This window comes from Erigeron canadensis, chromosome 5 (genome assembly GCF_010389155.1).
Source record: "Erigeron canadensis isolate Cc75 chromosome 5, C_canadensis_v1, whole genome shotgun sequence".
In the NCBI taxonomy this organism is placed as follows: Eukaryota; Viridiplantae; Streptophyta; class Magnoliopsida; order Asterales; family Asteraceae; genus Erigeron; species Erigeron canadensis.
Window position 1 is genome coordinate 5451749 of NC_057765.1, and position 19822 is coordinate 5471570.

Consider the following 19822-nt stretch of genomic DNA (forward strand, 5'->3'; position numbering starts at 1 on the left):
ATCACACGGATAGTATTTGAAGTCCATACAAAGTTGTTGGTTAAATACCTTAAATAAGAGATAAGTGTGAAAAGACCAAAATATCCCGTACATGCACGTCACATGGCTGTGCTTAACAGCCAAATAGACGGCCGTCGAATTTACGTATGGCTCAAGTAGAAATTTGAAAGTTGGGATATGGTTTGAATAGAACATCAAAAAGTTATTTACTCTATATTTAATGAGTATGTTCCATGTAATGTTGTGTAACGATACACTTAACAAGACTAACGGATATTGAGGTTAAAATACGTCAAATTAAATGTGTATAAACGACAATGACTATATTATGAGATCGAAAAAAATAAAACTTCAAACACGATCTGCATAAACTATTAATAGGGTTATTTTCCTCTTACTAGGTATTGGGTGATGTGGCTCACGTAAAAAAAAATACGAATCTGCATACGCTCATTATTGACAACCAACACCTTTAATCACGATGTACAATATTACACCGCCTTCTCTCAAAACGCAGATGCCATGCTAATATCTATTATGACTCTTATGTTATAAAGTTTATCTATAATCATACTACATTAATCCTAGATTTTGAATATTTTAAAAACTTCCGTATTTTAAAACTTATAATTAGATTACTATACTGTAAACTGGATCTCTTTGTTTAGTGCAAATTATTTTTAATTTTTTGTTATTCAGGGAATATGAATAACCAGAAGTCCAGAAGGTCCACTTTATGACCAGAAGTCCAGAAGGTCCACTTTATGATTTTATCACATTTATTTCAAAAGATGATTTGAATTCGGTAACTTATTGTATAGTCCAATAATAGTTTATCGTACTAAATAACACCTCTTCACCTCCCCACCATAGTACTATATAAGTAGGTCATATCACACGGACTGATCAGATATCTTAAATATCGATCATGGCTGATCCTACTGAGAATAAAACCAAAATTTCACTAAAGGTAATTGTGCACAAAGAGAAGAAGAAAGTGATATTTGCGGAAGCTGGGAGCGATTTTGTTGACATTCTTTTTGGCCTCATGACATTGCCTTTGGGTACAATTGCCAAGGCCTTAGGAAAATGTGAAGATCAAAAGATTGAGGCGCTTGGAAACTTAAAAAACTTGCACCAGAGTCTAGTGGATCTTCCTACGAGTTACTTTTCGTCTGAAGAAACCAAATTCCTGATGCTTAATCCGAGAAGCTCATCATATGAGCTCTACAAAAAGCTGAAACTCAACATAGATGACACTGACCCTCCCAAATACTTTGTCTGTCAAAATTCGATTTGTATTCGATCTTATAGTATTGCATATTTTAGCAGTTGTAGTTTTGCTAAATGCAGTTACTGCTCAAACTTGATGACCCGAGAAATTGATTTTAAGAATTTTACTACTGTCACTGGAGGTGTTAGTGTTGATAGTGGTGTATTTGTTTCTATTTGCAGATGATTTTCGTGTGATGCCAAATACATCAACCTCTATCCTTCAATTGCTCAGTGAACACGGAATTACCGACTCTAATCATTTAGAGGAGCGGACCATAACTATCCATCTTGAACAGGTATTCTTTTATATCAATTCGTTTAGATGTTACTCCGTATTAATTTTTCTTTTATACTTGCTACATCACCAACATTATTGAGGATGAGGATAGTTTTGTTACGCTATGTTTGCTCGGACTTTTTTGGGTTTAGTCCTATATATATATTAACCCCTTTTCATTGTAATACCCTAGGCCAGGAAATTATTTTTTAATGGAAAATATGGATTGTATGTCATTGCGTATTCATATATCTAACTCGATTTATAAAATGTAAAATTCTTGTGTCGCTTTATTTTTCCTCTATCTTTGTTCTCGTTTATCGTTTGTGTGGTCAAGACTTATTATTTTCTTTCATGTCATAGACTTCCTCTAGATGTCCAACTGGTGTAAATACATATTTTTCTATAATTTTTTAATAAATCGTTTTATCATCTATTTTCAGATTCCCATCCTTTTGAATTCTGCATTAGCATTCAAATGTGGCTTGAGTTACTTAGTGTTTTCTCGCATAAGTAGCGATAATCCCAGCCAGAATACTTCGGTTTAGTCTTCCTTTAGTTTTGAAATTGGAGAAAATTCAAAAAGGATGGCATTGAAAGTTACTTTGCAAAAGTCAACTTCTAAATTTCTGTTTGCAGAAGCTGAAGAAGATTTTGTTGACTTTCTTTTTGGTTTCTTGGTTATCCCTTTAGGAACAATAATTGGCAAGTTGATGAATGGTAATACTTGTGTTGAAAGTTTGGTCAACCTGTATGCACGTATTTCGAATATGATTGTGGGAAAAGGTTTTAAGTCAGCAGATGTCAAGGATATGCTTCTTAAACCTCTATTGGAGCAAAAGAATCTTCCACAGAACCAGATTTTTCCCCTTGATATTTCAAACGGCTTTAAGTTATACCTTTATACCTATTATACTCGTTCTAGTTATTGTGCTTATATTACATCTACTACTATACGTGATTATTATAGATCAGAAGAAAAGTTTCTAGAATTGACCTATAAAAATCCCCAAGGAGGATTTTTGAAGTCTTCTGCGAAGTTTATGTTGATGGATGATCTTGTCGTAGCGCCTTCATCTTCTTTTTCAACCATCGCATTACTAAATAAGTTGAAAGTCCCATTCAACGATATTGAGGAACATGAATTAAGTATCGGCATTGAAGAGGTAAGAAATGATGATACAAAATCTATTTTTATAGTCAATATCTTATATTTTACCTTCTCGGCTCTGTGTTTTTTTGTGCAGGGTTTGAAGATTTTGAAAGCGTCACTGAAATCTTCGTCACACTGTTTCTCGACTTTGACAGATGATTTACTCAAAGGAAATGATCGCAAACGAAAATCTTGAAATTAGTAGCCACCAAAGGGTGGAGTGGGTAATAGTAGTTGCCTAGTTGGATCTATTGTGTTTAAGTGAACACATTATCCATGTTTTCGTGGGTACTACTCACTAGTTTCTTGCAATATTATGTACTTGTGGTTTTGCCAGTAATAAATAACCATAAAGGGCTAAGACTTAATTTATTTGTTGTGTTTGGGGTGATTTTTTTGTTTTGTGTTTAAGCTTTTAAAAGATAAAGTGACAGTTGGAACACAAATGAATTAAAGAATCTGGTTTTTATATATTATATTGACACAAACTACATTTTGAAAAAGTTAAAGAATGAAAAGGTTGAATGCAAGGTACAAAACAAACTTGATCATTCTGACAGATACTAAAAGATACAGTAGTATATTTAAATACCTGGTGACGAATGCCTCTTTGATTGTTTGTTGATTCTAATCAATCCGTATAAATACTGCGTTCAGTTCTAGCTTGTTTAGTGCTTAATAATCATGGAAGCTACCACTCCAAAAGCAACAAAAGTTTCCCTTAAAGTAATGGTGTTCAAATAGAAGAGTGATATTCGCTAAAGTTGGGTAAACATCTTGGCACGGGCAGGGTAAACTTGTAAGTAACGGTTATGGAAATTACCGGTTTGACTACATGCATAAGAGTCAAAGGGTCGACATTCTCTGGTAGCCTGGACAAGGTCTCTTTCTGTTTATCTGCTTTGATTGTTGACATTCTTTTCAGCTTCATGACCCTGCCTTCGGGCACCATAGTCAGAATCTTTGATAAATGTCCATATAAAATGATTAAAGGGCTCGGAAGCCTAACAAACTTGTACAAGAGTCTAGTGAATCTTTTTGTGAATTACTTTGAGTGAAGAAATCAAATGCTTTGATCTGCCATTGGGATTTATTCATAACCTCGGTTGAATCTCGTTCCTAATTTACGCTCTGTGATTTTGGAGTCACTGTGAAACTACGTGACCTATTACAATAGCCTCTCCAGTTGTTACTGCTAAAAACAACATTATTCTAATGCCTTATCAGACGCTAAAATAGCTGTTGATATGGACCCTAAATGGTACCTGGGCTATTTATGTCATGGGTCAAGCCCATTTCGGCTTGGAACAATATGATGAGGCTATTTTGGCATATAAAAAAGGTCTAGAAATTAATCCGGATCACGGAGACTTGCAAGGTGCACTTTATATCGCTGAGCGTAGGTCAAGTGTTGGACGACGACCCTTGATGAACTACCAAAAGGAAGCTGATCATGCGACTAGTACTAGTCGGGCTGATCTTGTTAACAATCTGCTTGGTGATTTGAATTCATTATCAGCCTCTGATGCTATAACGCATAAACAACGTATTCTAGAATTATTAGAGACCCAAAAATATGCCTTTAACGTTAATCAAGTCGATAGTAGTTTTAGTGTGAAGACAGCTATTGGTGTGCTTAACCGAATGGTAGATGATGGATTGATTGAGAACGGTGGTGAATTATGGTGCGTTGCATTGAATTTGTTTGAAGATGCCCGAAAAAGAGAAATCTTTATAAGTATGCCCGATGACGATGGGAGGATAGTTTGGTTGAAATATAATAAAGTAAACAAGAAAAACAATATTGATCAGAATATTATCGCAAATGTTGGTGGTGGCGGCGGCAGTGGTAGTGCACTAGTTGCAGCGGCAGAAGAAATTACAGAAGGTAAATTTTACTTACATTTTTTATTGTATCAAATTTACGTGTTTATGTACAATTTTGTTCAATATTTTGCAGGAAGATTCCAAGGAACAGAGTGATCATGAGGACATGGGCCGGGTTCTGCTTATTTGATTATTTAGAAACATATTATATTTTTATTAATTGTTATCCGATCCTTTGAGCAGTTTTATCGTCTCTAGTTTGTTTATGGCACCGATTTAACTGTTTTTATGCGACTTGTTTGCTACTGTTAAAACCGAATAATTAGTTTCTTTTCATTGAATTGTTACATTCAAGCAAATTCCATTAATGAAGTTGTGTTTCCATTCTGCTTGCACTCATGACTAATGCCTCTTTTATTGTTACACTATTTTCATTAGAGTTTAACATTTGTTTTTCATTATATATATCACAATAACAATCTACGATTCTTTATGAATTTAAAAATCATGAACAGTATTTTATATTATTATATGCCTTGTCTATTGATATTTTCTCTTAAAAAAGCTTTAAAACAATATTTCTTAAATAAAACTAATATTATACTTTTAATTAAGATCTTTGTTTTAATATTATACTAGCTCATAAACCCGGATAATATCCGGGAATGATTAGAAAATTAGAAACTCAAACCTTTTATAAACATATCTATTATAAATAAATTAATGAGTAATGTAAATGAAGGAGATATGATCAAAAATTCACATTATTTAGGATCAAATACAAACCTTATAACACACATTATAAATTCTAAATGAAATGCCTACATATCCAACATCATCAACCAAAAGTCAATTTATTAACAAAAGATAATGATTAAAAGTAACGATAGGTGAAATTCCGTTGAATGAATGCGCCAACTTGGGCACCATTATTGCGTTATCATTGTCTCGTGTCCATGCTCCAATCCCAATTTCATAGAATTGCGGCATCATGAGCTAGCCTTAGGCCTATTTAGTCTCTTGTGAGTGTACGGGTAAAATTTAAAGGTCATGTAAATTGTATCGCATATAAATCAACCCACAATGTAAATGTTTGCAGCCAGTGCACACGAAAAAGATGAGCCTAACATCGTCTGGAATGAAATTGTAAGAGAGATAATAATACTATGAATTAAATTAATAAATTCATATATAAAAGTTAGGCATGATATGTGAAAACATGTAAACCATCAACCAATGACATATCGTGCTAATATGCCGTGAAACATACACACACTTTCTTAGCTGAAAACAACATTGCAAGATTAAGAAAGTGACATCGTGATTGTATACATATGATTGCAGATGTACTTGTAAAACATTTAGAGCGACAAAATGTTGTTATAGTGGCTTAAAATGCTATTTCATCAATTGTAACGAACTTTTTGTTGACATGAGATTATCATAGTATTTGAAATTGAGACCAAGAAAATGTCATTTTAAATCATTAAAGAATTCCCTCAAACCACTTTTAAATCAAAAGGGTTATGTTTTCCGAGCACATAACGTTGTTCTCGGAAAGTTTAATCACCTGCAACTTCGTTGTTCTTCAGGATCATATCAGTTGTACCGTGGTAACCTTCTTTCTTGACTGACCAATTCTTCCTTACATAATAAAGAAACAGAAAACAATAAGCTTTAGAAGATTAACATAGAAACATAAACAAACCATAAGCTAGCCTAAACAAACGGAAAAACAAACAAACCTGCCCTGAGAAATTTTATTTCGTTTGGGAAATCTTGTAACATACATAACCAGAAAGCCTAAAGAAACTCAAGTCTAGAAGATATACTTTCGGTTCCGAATTTATTTTTGAAGAAGATTGGGATTGAGATGAAGTGGAATTAAAAGTAAAAGTGCACAAGAATTTAAAACCCTAATTAGTATAAATTAAAATGGATGAAACTTGTACCAATAATGAGTAGACATCATGAAATTAAAACTAATAACCACACACAGAAATAAAAGTATAAACATGTTTCTAGTAGAAGCAAAAATAGCTGCGAAAGAGTTCCATATAGTAGCAATAACATATATGAAATGGTGCCAAACCTCAAAATTTACAGCCGCGAAACGGGTTAGGCAAACAACAGTAGTAAAAACAACTATGAAATAAGCTCCAAATAGTAGCTGAAAAACTGTAAAGACACAACAAAAAATCACAAAGAATACCACTAATGATCAATTATGCTTTTTAAGTTATATGGGAAAGTTGTAGCTTATTATGGCGGGGGGGACATAAGTTAAGAAAAAAAATAGCATCTAATAATTAGTATGATGCAACACCACATACGACAACACGAAAGAGATTGTAGCTATAAAAGAAAGACTTGTTTCGTCCTCGTGCCTTTGTAGAATAAAACTTTCGATGTAACTTCTACTCAATAAGCATGACTCTCCCTTTGTACATACATCTTACAACCATCTCATAAGTCCAAATCGAATGCCAATTCTGCAACATAAAACTTTATGAGTATATGATAGAAACTAAAGCTATATTCAGCAACCTCGTGAGTAATATCAATCATATCTTGAAAATCTATTTCTTTGAGACAACAGTTAATAACTTAAAATGTTGAAAAATTGAGAAAACAAAGGAAAGTTGAGAGAGGATATACCTTCCAGAGCTAGTATATTTGGGGATCAGTAACTTTATAGCCCTTATTTTTTGTATGTGCCTTCCAATCGTCGAGATATCAATTTCACTCCTATACAATATCCCATCAACATCTCTTGAATAATAACTTTTGGATTTCATACTTTGTAACAATTTTGTAAATCCTTGTACAAACCATCTTAAATATTCTCACATAAATGGCTACAACGACCATTCCCCAGGTCACGCAACCCTTGGCTATAGGAAACAAAGATTTTATTTTTTTCTTTAGCAAACATAAACTTGAAATACAAATAATAATCATAAAAAGAAAAAAAAAAAACAGATTCAAGGCAAAAAAATAAATAAATAAATAAAATCAGATTTAAGGCAAAATTTTCTTACTCTAAACTTGGATTCAACCTTCAAATAGATGGTTGGCAAGGGAAGGTTTTTATTATTTGAAATTGAAACTTCTTAAAGATAAACCTGATGATAGGGGTGAAAATCTTTTGATGGAAGATTGTGTTAAGAAGAGGGTAAGGGCTACCACGTGTAAACCTTTTAAAAGATAATTAGTTTTGGGATCCTCTTTTATCAAGTAAAAAGAAAAGATTTAAAACAATATTTCTTAAATAAAACTAATATTATCTATACTATTTAATAAAGAAAATAGCACCTTGCTGAATGTTACGCATGACGAATTGCCTATAATGCCTTTATGCAAATTCTGACCATTCTCTTTTGCACGCCTATCATCCGTCTCCCCCTCTCTTCTCTCTACCCTAATCCCATTAATTCTAATCACAACCATCATCGGCTTATTCCTCCATCACCACCCATATTTTCTTCCTCGATCTTCAACAAAATGGTAAAGATAAAGCTTTATTTCAAATCTGCTTCTAATTGACCCATTTTCTATTTATCATTGATGCCACCTGGGTTTGTGTTATTTTGATAAAAAAAAATCTATATTATGTGGATTTCTATTTATCATTGATTCCAAAAAACACATTTCTATATATATTATTTAATCTGATCTTTTTAGTTTTTCAGGTTTGGCTATAGAAGCATATTGTTACAACTCGGTTGATGTTAATTGCAGAGATTCTTACACAGCAATAACACTCATTTTGAAGTTTATTTCGGTAATTTTTTGGGTTTTTGCTCTTATGATTCGGGTATTTTATAGTCCAAGGGTTTTTCATTCTTTTCAATAGCTCTTATAATTTTATTTTGATAAGTGGTTTTTTGATAATCATCATGTTGCAATGATATACTACTAAGTACGATGGATTTATGATTTTGAATTAATTAGTGGTTTTTGGGGATCACTATGGCTGATACTTTTTCATATAATTTTACGGATTCTATCTTTACCATACATGAATGAAATGTACATTTTTTTAATATAATTTGCTTCTTTTTTTGGGTGTGTATTCTTTACGAGACTTGAAAGAATTGTAGTTATCGATATTATCTATCGACCTTACCTTGAGGTTTCATGTATATTTTACTTGATTATTATGGATTTGATGGTAACTCTACTATTATGATTCTTTATTTTCAGTATGAAACATCAAGTCAGCTTGGATTTGAGTATGAAGCTTTGACAGAGCAGGTTAGCTAACTATATGCTATTTTGTGAATGCAATATTTATTCTCACAACGACTATTGTTTAAAAGCAATTTATATGAAGTTTGAATTTATTGAATGCTTAGCATATTTTCAGTATGAAGGAGCAGCATGACTAAAGAGTCTATGCAGGTAATAAAAGCTGCTATAGTGATGTTATTTGTGGATATATTTTAGCACTAAAAGATGACAAACAATTCTTAGGAATTTTATATTTTTCATATATACATTTTGAAATTGTGTTATTATAAGTCTCATAACTACCTACTCCAGTTATAATAAAAGTAATGATTCTAGAGTTGAGTCAACTACCAGTTCTTATTTGGAGCTTTAGATTAAGATAGAAATTAGTCACTTATGAGTTATGAGTTTAGTTGGTAATGAAAGTTCAAAGTACCATGGCCAAATTTCAAGTACATCACTGGAGTTATTTATTATTATAGATGAGCAAACCTTTTGTTATAACTATTGGCATATCCTTAGGTAATTGCATACAAGCTACTACACCTCTGCCAAAAAACTCATTCTTATAAAATATGTAAAATCATCTACTAATAGACTATTGCAACTATAAAGATTTCTATCATTCTCTGTAACTGGGTTTATTCTTGAAGTTTAGAGGTAAAATGTACTTATATTGTTTCTTGATGTTATGGAGTTGCAAGCATGACTTTGATGTGTGTTCACAATATTAACTTATACAAGAGTTTTGAGGATGTAGATATGGATCCTGCTACAATGAGCATAGGTCCTGCTGTTGCAATTCCACTTGCAGTGAAGTCACCACGTCTAGACTCTAGAGCTTCATAACATTGATCTTTTTAAATCAAATGAGGTACAATTATTACAACCTTATAAGTTTGAGTTACGATGCTTATCTTCCCAGCAAAAGTAGTATTAATGTTCACCTACATTGTTACATGCCTTTAACTTACATATTGTAAATTTCCATAAGAAGCTACAACTTAATTCTCGAAAAGTTAATGTCAATGGAGAAGCCATAGCTATAGGACATCCTTTAGGAGCGATAGGCTACTTCTATGATCCTAAACTAACCTTTTTGTATTCATTTGTGGTTAGATCTAATGGACTCGTATATTTTAAAATATCAGGAGCTTGTTGTGTCGCAACTTCACTTCATGAGATGAAGCATCGTGGATAAGATAGTCACTCTGGGGTTGTTTTTTTGTGCATAGGTAAGTTACTTCTTTTACAGTTAAAGGTGGCAATTTCTACATGTTTATGAGAAATAATAGTTTTTATTATCATTTAGCCGCTTTATCAACCTATGTTTCTTACCAATACTATCCGTATTTCTCACAGATATTGTTTGAACGCTAGAGATGCCAATCAAACTAATAGTACCAATGTTGCATGTTCTGGTATGGGAGTTGCGGCAGTGTTTGAAAGAGGAGATTGAGTTGATGGCCGATGAGATGCTCATGAAGTTACACCTTATGGTTAACAATTTAAGAATGCACTACATCACATGGAATGCAACACTAGAATGAGAATTTGAGATGATTTACAAGACTAGAATAAAAATTTGTGAGTAGTTTTAGCGAAATTGTTTCAGGTGTACATCGTATTATTTTGCGGTGTCAATGGTATCCGCTGCAACGTGCGGGTACCATGCTAATATTTTTAATAACAATCTACGATTCTTTGTTTATTTCTTTCTTTATTTAATAACTAGGTGGTTCATAATGTCCCGTGTTGCGGGGCCGTATTATTTTTGAGCGTTTCATTTTTAAAAAATCATACCACAGCTTCGATATAATAAGTTAATAAAAACTATGTTTACTCAAGAAAAAGGCAGTAAGAAATAAAATGTTAAACAAAAAACCCAACTATCAAGCTAAAGCAAAAAAAAAAAAAAATAGAAAAAAGCATTAGGAAAAAAGTCAAAAAGATATATATAAAACGAATACATTTAAAAAGCAAATAAGTTAAAAAGTATAAATATAAAATACACCCACAAAGTTACAAAATTGATGTTTAAAAAACAAACAAAATGTTATAAAGTATATAAAAATAAAAAATAATATATTACAAAACATTAAAAGAATAAAAGATACAAAACAATTTTTTTTTAAAATACAAAAAAAAGTGTTTCAAAAGCAAAACAAAGAGCAAAAGAAAGAAACAAAAGAATAATGAGGGAAAAAGACAATTCTTTGAATCTAAAACCAGGAAACAACAAAAAGATTAGAGGGTTATGCGTTCAGGAACAACAAAATAGGGGTGCAAAATGTAACTTTTAATATTTGAAAAAGAAGCAAATAAAATTTAAAAATGGGGGAGAGGGGAGTCTCCTTGAATGTTTAAAGTGGCGCCCAAGCCACTTCTTCTAATCCCTTTTATGTTTTATAAACCAAAAATCAAATATATATTCATAAATTTCATGTAAAGACAAAAATTATTGTTCACATTCAATTGTCTTATTATAGAAGGTAATGGTTGTAATTTAATTTAGTTTTTTTTTTATATATCAATGAACTGAAATATATTATTTTCAGTTTAAATGTATTTAGTTTTTAATTATAAAAAGGTGAAGATGAAACAGGTGAAAAGATGATACAACAGAAAAAAGGTGAACGATTATGAATGGTTTACTAGAGAATTTTAAGAGATCCGGAATCATGGCCACTTTTATAATCTCTAAATATATATATATATATATATATATATATATATATATATATATATATATAAAAGGAACCTTAAATTCAAAATAAATAAGTTTGAACCCTTATATAAAACTCATTATTTAACTAGAACCATTAGATCATATTGCTGATGTCATATACCTTTTATAACTTTTTTAGATTTTAATTTTAATTTAACAAATTCAAGTATCGTTTTAGTTATGGAAAATAATAGTCTACAATTTATATTTATAGAAACTAATTAATTTAATGATATAATAATAAAAAATAAATCCTAAAATTTATATTATCTTTTTTAAAATTAGTTTATTGAATGTTTTTTATTGTTATTTCAAACTTTGTCTTTATATATCTTTTTATCATATAACGTAACAAAAGATATTTCAAATAATCAAAAGATAAAAATAATAAAAATAACAACATTACCATTTTTTAACATCTTTGATTTATGTTTGCTAAATTAGTAAAATGGTATAAATATAAAATAAAGTAAACATTATAAATTTTTGTTTCAGTTTGGTTGTTTCTTTAATTTTCTATATATTTACTTAAACTTATTTAATTATATGTAAGAAAAAATATAACATTATTTTTTTCTATACCTTACAATTCGTCAATTTACGATATGGTGAAACATTAGTATTTTATTAATTACGAGAGTAAGTAGCCACGCGTTACGGTGGTGAAATGGTGGGGTGATAGGTCATAAAGTGTGATAGCGAAATGCCTTAACCGTACGGGTTCCGCTATCGGATTTAAAAATTTGTCGAAAGTATATATTGAATGACATATCTAATGAAAGAACATGAAATTTTAAAATTTATCGATGTAGGGTTTGTGTGATAAAGGATTTTGAATAAATTAGAAGAATAAATGATTTATAAATGAGAGAGAAAAAAATGATTGGTTGAGATTTAAGGAGAGAGAAATGGTGTTTGGTAATATAAAATTGATAGAAGGGACATTTTAGGGAAGTAAATGTTGAAACTTAAAATGTTAGACAAGGTGTCTATCCGCATATTACGCGGGATTTAATTTAGTTTATAATAACAACGTGTCATGATCCGGTTATAAATTATAATAACTATGGAGTCAAAATCAAGTACGTTTTCTACAACACTTGTTATATTTTTATTTTTATTTCTTGTTATTCAGGGAATATCAATAGCCAAAGCACCATTTTATCCCATTTATTTCAAAAGATGTTTAGAATTCGTATTTATTGTATAGTCTAATAACAGAACACCTCTTCGCTTCCCCACCATATTAGTATATAAGTGTGGTTAAATCTCAGAAACTGATCAGGTATCTTAAAGTTGTAGTACTTCAAATATATCCATCATGGCAGATCCTACTGATGAGAATAATGCCACAATCTCAAAAAAGGTAATGGTGGACAAAGAGAAAAAGAAAGTGATATTTGCGGAAGCTGGCAGCGATTTTGTTGACATTCTCTTCAGCTTCATGACACTGCCTTTAGGTACAATTGTCAGAGCCTTAAGAAAATGTCAAGATTAAGAGATCGAGGCGCTTGGAAGCTTAAAAAACTTGTATAAGAGTCTGGTGGATCTTCCTACTGGTTACTTGTCGTCGGAAGAAACCAAAGATCTGATGCTGAATCCGAGAAGTTCATCATATGATCTCTAAAATGAGCTGAAACTCAACATAGATGACACTCACCCTCCAAAATACTTTTTCTGTCAAAATTCGAATTGTACTCAATCTTATAAATTTGAATTTAGCAGCTGTAGTTTTGCTACGTGCAGTAAATGCTCAAACTTGATGAGTCACGAAATTTATTTTAAGAATTTAACTACTGACGTCGGAGGCGTTAGTGTTGACAGTGATGTATTTGTTTCTAAGGTGATAACTTTTATAGTCACGGATGATTTTCGTGTGATGCCAAATACATCAAGCTTCGTCCTTCAACTGCTCAGTGAGCATGGAATTACTGACTCTACCCATTTGGAGGAGCGGACCTTGACTATCGGTCTTGAACAGGTATTAAATTTTTCTTTTGGGATGATATGAAAGTATTCAATATCTTCGAATCTCATCGCATCACTTTTTTGTCTTTTCTTCAAATACAGAACTCAAGATAGATTTACATGAATACATATTTCTCTATAATTTTTTCAATAAATTTTTTTATCTTCCATTTTCAGATTCCCATCCTTTTGAATTCCGCATTTTATCCAAATGTGGGTTGACTTACTTTGTGTTTTCTCACATAAGTCAAGATAATCACAGTCAGACTACTTTGGTTCAGTCTTCCATTGGTATTGAATCAAGACCAAATTCAAAGAGGATGGCATTGAAAGTTACTTTGCAAAAGTCAACTTCTAAATTTTTGTTTGCAGAGGCTGAAGCAGATTTTGTTGAATTTCTTTTTGGCCTCTTTAAAATCCCTTTAGGAACAATAATTGGCAAGTTAATGAACGGTTACACTTGTGTTGAAAGTTTGGACAACTTGTATGCAAGTATTTCCATTATGAAAGTAGGAAAAGATGTAAAGTCAGAAACCTTCAAAGATGTGCTTCTTAAACCTCAGTTGGAGCAAGAGTATCTTTCGCAACCTATAGGTCTCTTTTTGAATTTCATGCTTATGTTACATCTACTAATATTAAACATGACAGTTACCATCAAGAACGGTTTCAACAATTAACATTTAAAGATCCCCAAGGAGAATTTTTTAAAGGCATATGCGAAGTTTATGTTGATGGATGATCTTGTTGTCGCACCTTTATCTTCTTTTTCAATGATTGCTTTATTAAATAATTTGAAAGTTCCATTCAACGATATTGAGGAACATGAATTAAGTATCGGCATTGAAGAGGTAAGATACGATTAATACAAAAGCTATTTTTGTATTCAATATATCTTACTTTTAATATATAGACCTTCTCAGCTATGTGTTTTGTGCAGGGTTTGAAGATTTTAAAATCATCATTGAAATCTTCTTCGCACTGTTTGTTAACAATATGACGACGCCGTTTTAGCATATAAGAAAGGTCTAGAATTTGATCCATATAACTCTGAATTGAAATGTGCACTGGCTTATGTGAACATGAAGAATAAAGATTGGAATTCATCATCAGTTGTCTCTAAACCTACATTGCTTAAAGAGGTTATAAATCGACAAAACGCTATTCTACATTTACTAGAATCATCCCATAAATTTTTTAGTGTTGAGATAGCTCTTGGTGTGCTTAAACGCATGGTAGATGATCGATTGATTGCGAAAGGCGGTGAATTATGGTGCATTGCAACGGAGTTGTTTGAAGATCCCGCAAAAAGAGAAATGTTTATAAGTATGCCGGATGATGATGGAAGGATAGCATGGTTGAAACATAATAATATTACCAAGAAAAACAATATTCATCAGGATCTTATGCAGAATAAATTACCGAAGGTAAATTTTACTTACTTACAATTTTAATACTCTATCAAATTAATTTACGTGTTTTTTTATTCTTTACAATTTTAATATTTTTGCAGGAAGAGCCCAAGGAAGAGAGTGATCATGATGACATGAGCCGGATTCTGTTTTTTTGGTTAATTAGAAACATTTTACAGTAATTTTTATCTGCTGCTAATAATTAGTTTTCATTAACAATTCTATGCTTATCAAGACTTTGAGCAGTTTTATCTTCTAGTTTGTTATGGCACCTATTTTACTGTTTTCTTGCGACTTGTTGCTATCTTTAAGATCGGATAATTTGTTCATTTCATTGAATTGTTACTTTCAAGCAAATTCCTTTATTGAAGTTGTGTTTCCATTCTACCTTGCAGGGTTTGGTTGATAAATGTGTGATTTTATCAAACTCTAATTATAATTTTTTATCGAAAAAAATACTGGTATATAAAATCTGTTATGATTAATTTAAGTGTACTTTTAGGCATGAGTGTTCGAGCTCCATATATTATCAATTAAATGTTATTGTACGGGTCCCTAACTTCTTTTAACTCGTTAAAAAAAATTTTAAAACAAATTAAGTGTTCTCCAAAACCTACGTGTTTCCTATTTTATAAATAGATTCAAAATATCATTTTAGTTTATATATAAGTTAGTATAAGATTGGATATTTTATGGATACAAATATCCAATTTTCTTGGGGTATTACAGAGGTAAAACGTAGATTATCTCACTTACAATATATAGAGATAGAAAATATGATTGTCATGTACCGAGCTATATAATCTCTCTATATAATCATTTATTGGTTATATAATCTCTCTATATAATTAAAAGAAGATAGTTTTAGTCTTATTTAGAATCTCTTTATATAACTAAAAGAAGATAGTTTTAGTCTTATTTAACATTAATCTTTGATTGTCATGTTGGATTTTGGCTTAGTTGTCATCTCTTCATAATATTTGTTTTTTATTATACAGGATTTTATCATTAATTATACTAGTGTTAATACTAATAATTTCATAAGTCAAAAATCATATACACGCATATCCAATTCAAAATTTAATATGTTCAATATTCGACAAATAATTCTAATTTTTAAAAAGGTGGCGTAGATAGTTACATATTTGAAAACTTAAATATAATATTAAATCTTTGAATTTGGAGATGGGATAATTGAGTGTTTATCATTTAACTGGCAGATATATATATTTGAGGGGTTGTGTATTGTAAAACAACTATTAAAGTAAAACAAATAAGACAAGATTTTGACCCTTAGATCATGGTTATATTGATGCACGAAAATTCACAAAGCAACTGATGCACAATGATTTTCATGATGCACGGTGATTTTTAGTGAAGATAAACCTATTATTTTATTTGTTTTACTTTCATACTTGTTTTATTTTACCTAAAACATATATATTGATCTCAAATCTCATAACATAATCACTTAGGTTTTTCCTACTATTAACATGATTGACCAAGTGCAGACCTGATATAACGAGTTAATCTTTATTTACATGGTTGCTCATTGAACTGGATGCCTAATGTATTTTCTCTCGTTTACATGGTTGCCCATTGAACTAGATTATTACTATATATCACCAACATACTTTTCTATTTTTTACTTGGTTGACTAAATGTTGACCTGATGACATACAATAACAGGTTAAACTCTATTTACTTTTTATTTTTCTAGAAATTATCTTCATCATATTCATCAATTTTATAGGCGAAGATTCCGGTAAAAATTCTGGCAATCATGCGTTTCAAATTGACCCAAACGTCCATGAACTGGGTCACACTGGGTCGTCAGTTCAAAAATTTAGATGATACTGGACTTTAAATATTTTCAGGCGAGATATTATTAATTAAAAGGAAAAGTAAAATCCTAAAGTACGGGTAGAGGTGCAAGAAAAAAACATATTAACTGAACCGATCTGATTTGTAACCAGTAACCGAAATCGGTTAGTAGCCAGAATAGTAAAAACCGATTATAATTTACTGAAAACCGTCGGTTACTAACTGATTACTCTTTTCAAAACCAAAACCGACTATTAACTAGTTAACCCATAACCGGTTAATTATTGCAAATAATAACCCGTTAACCAGTTAATCACATACTATATACATATTATATATGGGAAAAAATGAGTATGGGGTTGTTCCCCATCTAAGCTTAGATGGGGAACCCCTCACATACAAATATTTTATTATTTGTTTGAATTTAAAACAAATACATGGCCCCCCATGATTTCATGATTATAAAAACCAAATGTGAGGGGTTTCTCATCTAAGCTTAAATGGGGGGACAACCCTATACTCACTTCCCCCATTATATATATATATATATATATATATGGAAAAGGGAATATAAGGCTGTCTAACACCTAAGCTTAGGTGTGGAACCCCTTACATCCTAATATTTTATTATTTATTATTTAATGAATAAATGTCTAGGCCCCCATGATTTTCATGGTTTAAAAAATTAACATGTGAGTGTCCGGCATCTAAGCTTAGGTGCCTAAGAGCCTTATATTTCATCCCCCATATATATATATATATATATATATCAATCATATTATATACATACATTGGTATATAACCGGAAAAATCGCACCATAAGACGATTTTGTAAGCTTTCAATATATCTATACTATATTTAAATTAATGCTTCTTTCATCAGATCTAACATCAACTTTTGGTTATTTTTGAGATTTGGAATGATGAATTTTGATTTGTGTTTAGAAAGTGATGTTATTTGGAATATGGATTTTTTGGAATATGGCTTCGTCACTTAGACTTCGTCACTTGGAATATGGCTTCGTCAATATTAATATATTATAATGGGCGGTTAAAGAAAACCGAATAGGTTAACCGGTTATTATAATCGAAATCGGTTAGATAGTTTCAGTTTTAAATCTTAAAAACCGGTTATTAACCGGTACAAGTCAACCGTAACCGGTTATTATTGTTTCAAAAAATAACCGAAACCGGTTAATAAAATTAATAACGGAAATCGGTTAACCGCTTTTTGCACCTCTAAGTACGGGTCATAACGGATTGAGTTGATTGTTGGGTTGTTAAAGCTTCTAAGGTTGAAAATCATAGACTAATTTATATTGCTATCAATTATATTATTATGATATTATTAAAAATAAAAACATATCTACTATATGATGATTGTACAGTTATTATATAATATTATAATATAGTTATATAATGAGTTTTTATTGAAAATTAATGAAGAGGATGAAGCAAGAATTAACAAGTTTCTGAAGAAAAAAAATAGAAATTAACTAGTTATTGTAGTTCATCAGGTCAAAATTTGGTCAACCATGTAAAAATTAGAAAAGTATGTGGGTGATGTATATTAATAATCCAGTTCAATAAGCCACCATGTAAATAAGGGAAAGAACATTAATCATTCAGTTCAATGGGCAACCATGTAAATAGAGATTAACCTGTTATAGCAGGTCATCAGGTCATCAGTTAGTCAAGCATGTAAAAAATTAAAAAATATATGGGTGATACACATTAATAATCCAGTTCAATGTACAACTATGTAAATGAGGGAAAATGCATTGTTTATTCAATGATTTAACCTTTAAAAAAATCATTTGTTTATGTTTCATAAATTTTATACGTTCTTTTATTCGTTGTTATTCATAGATTTATTCATTGCCTTTTTAACTATATTTATATTTATTGTTACTGTTATTATCATTACTAACAATGTAACACTTATAAAATGTAATGTCATGTTCATAGTTAGTTTTTTTCCTTTTTTTTCACAATCATAGATGCCACATTAAAATGTCAAGAATGGATTAACTCATGCGGTTATGTCATTTATTGAGGTTTGTGATATTTAGTCTCATTTTTATTTTTTTATTTTTCTATTTCTTATGTTTTATTTTTGCATTAAAACTTTGTCATTAGAGGATGATAAGATTCAACTATCCTTAAAATTACAAGTTAATTCAGTAATGTAGTACATAATATGAGATACACGCTACAAATGATATGAAATATGATTTTATTATCTCTTTTAAATCTATCTATCCTTAATGTTACATTTTCTTTTATCTTTACAAGTTTTGGTTTTTTAATTGACATAAATTTTTCTTAACTTTTTGTATCCTATTTGTATCTTATGTTTAAAATAATATATTTTTTTCTGTACAACATGCAAGTTTAATCTAGTAAATAATAAAATATTGGTATATAAGAAAGTTTTATATCTAGATTAGTAACATAATAACCATAAACTCACTTTTTTCTTATATATATTTTATTTAATTGAAAATGAAATTTTTTTAAAGTTACAAAAGATATATGTATGGTCAAAATATCACGCATTAAAAAGCAATTTTAATATGTTCATCTAACTATTAAAATCTAGTTAATTAAACAATGTTATCTTATATATTGATGAATTGGGTTACTAGTCTTTAGCCTCGTCTGATGGACGGTTAATTTCAATATATAAATATCAAAGGTAAATATTAAAATGATAACAAATGTTAGATGATGATTAACATGTGTTGGGTTCAAATCTTCAATATAAACCAAAGTTGTCTTTTTTTCATCTAACAAAAAATAATAAAATATGTCATATTTTAAGTTTAAAAAAGAACGACGTAAATAGTGAGGAAAATAAATTAAAGAGCAAAATAAATTTAAAAGAATAAAACATTTTGTTGAAGAAGTAGTCATGATCAACCTACAACTAACAACAAAATAAATTAAAAGAGTTAAAAAATAACAATAACATAACAATTAAATATTAAATAATTAACAAACATAAACAAAATACCAAAAAATAAGTTAAAGTGATATAAAAAAACGTATGTTTTTGTTCAAAAGCTATGTGATCGTGATTTTTATTTAAAGATAGAAAAGAAAGTAATGATGGAAAAATTTAGGTT

The 19822-nt window shown here is 30.4% G+C and overlaps 1 protein-coding gene and 3 long non-coding RNA genes across 9 annotated transcripts; 3 read left to right on the forward strand and 1 right to left on the reverse strand.

Annotated features, from left to right (window-relative positions):
• The first annotated feature begins 928 nt into the window (after positions 1–928).
• LOC122601067 lies at positions 929–2901 on the forward strand. Its single transcript, XM_043773843.1, has 5 exons — positions 929–1352; positions 1456–1571; positions 1996–2065; positions 2192–2718; positions 2800–2901. The coding sequence occupies exons 1-5, from the start codon at positions 929–931 to the stop codon at positions 2899–2901; spliced, it is 1239 nt and encodes a 412-aa protein (XP_043629778.1).
• A 2379-nt stretch (positions 2902–5280) lies between these two features.
• Positions 5281–7752, reverse strand: LOC122602198. 3 transcript variants are annotated; one of them, XR_006324177.1, is made up of 4 exons: positions 7574–7752; positions 7191–7426; positions 6103–6176; positions 5281–5665 (listed from the first exon to the last, which is right to left on the reverse strand). It is a non-coding gene; the product is annotated as an uncharacterized LOC122602198 (long non-coding RNA). The 3 variants fall into 3 exon arrangements; XR_006324178.1 differs by lacking the exon at positions 5281–5665 and having other exon boundaries at positions 5692–6176; positions 7191–7280; XR_006324176.1 differs by lacking the exon at positions 5281–5665 and having other exon boundaries at positions 5692–6176.
• Positions 7753–7874: 122 nt separating this feature from the next.
• On the forward strand, positions 7875–10476 carry LOC122600603. 4 transcript variants are annotated; one of them, XR_006324071.1, is made up of 7 exons: positions 7875–8039; positions 8225–8316; positions 8739–8789; positions 8891–8936; positions 9526–9639; positions 9885–10000; positions 10128–10476. It is a non-coding gene; the product is annotated as an uncharacterized LOC122600603 (long non-coding RNA). The 4 variants fall into 4 exon arrangements; XR_006324069.1 differs by having other exon boundaries at positions 9917–10000; XR_006324070.1 differs by having other exon boundaries at positions 8902–8936; positions 9917–10000.
• A 4058-nt stretch (positions 10477–14534) lies between these two features.
• On the forward strand, positions 14535–15183 carry LOC122598950. Its single transcript, XR_006323797.1, has 3 exons — positions 14535–14600; positions 14698–14885; positions 14972–15183. It is a non-coding gene; the product is annotated as an uncharacterized LOC122598950 (long non-coding RNA).
• The last annotated feature ends 4639 nt before the right edge of the window (positions 15184–19822 follow it).

Bases quoted from the DNA above. Each gene is read 5' to 3' on its own strand.
- LOC122601067 (XM_043773843.1), top strand. From the start codon at position 929: ATGGCTGATCCTACTGAGAATAAAACCAAAATTTCACTAAAGGTAATT. The intron at 1,572-1,995 runs GTATTCTTTTAT...ATCTATTTTCAG, and splicing joins TAACTATCCATCTTGAACAG to ATTCCCATCCTTTTGAATTC. The intron at 2,066-2,191 runs GTAGCGATAATC...TTCTGTTTGCAG, and splicing joins CTTAGTGTTTTCTCGCATAA to AAGCTGAAGAAGATTTTGTT.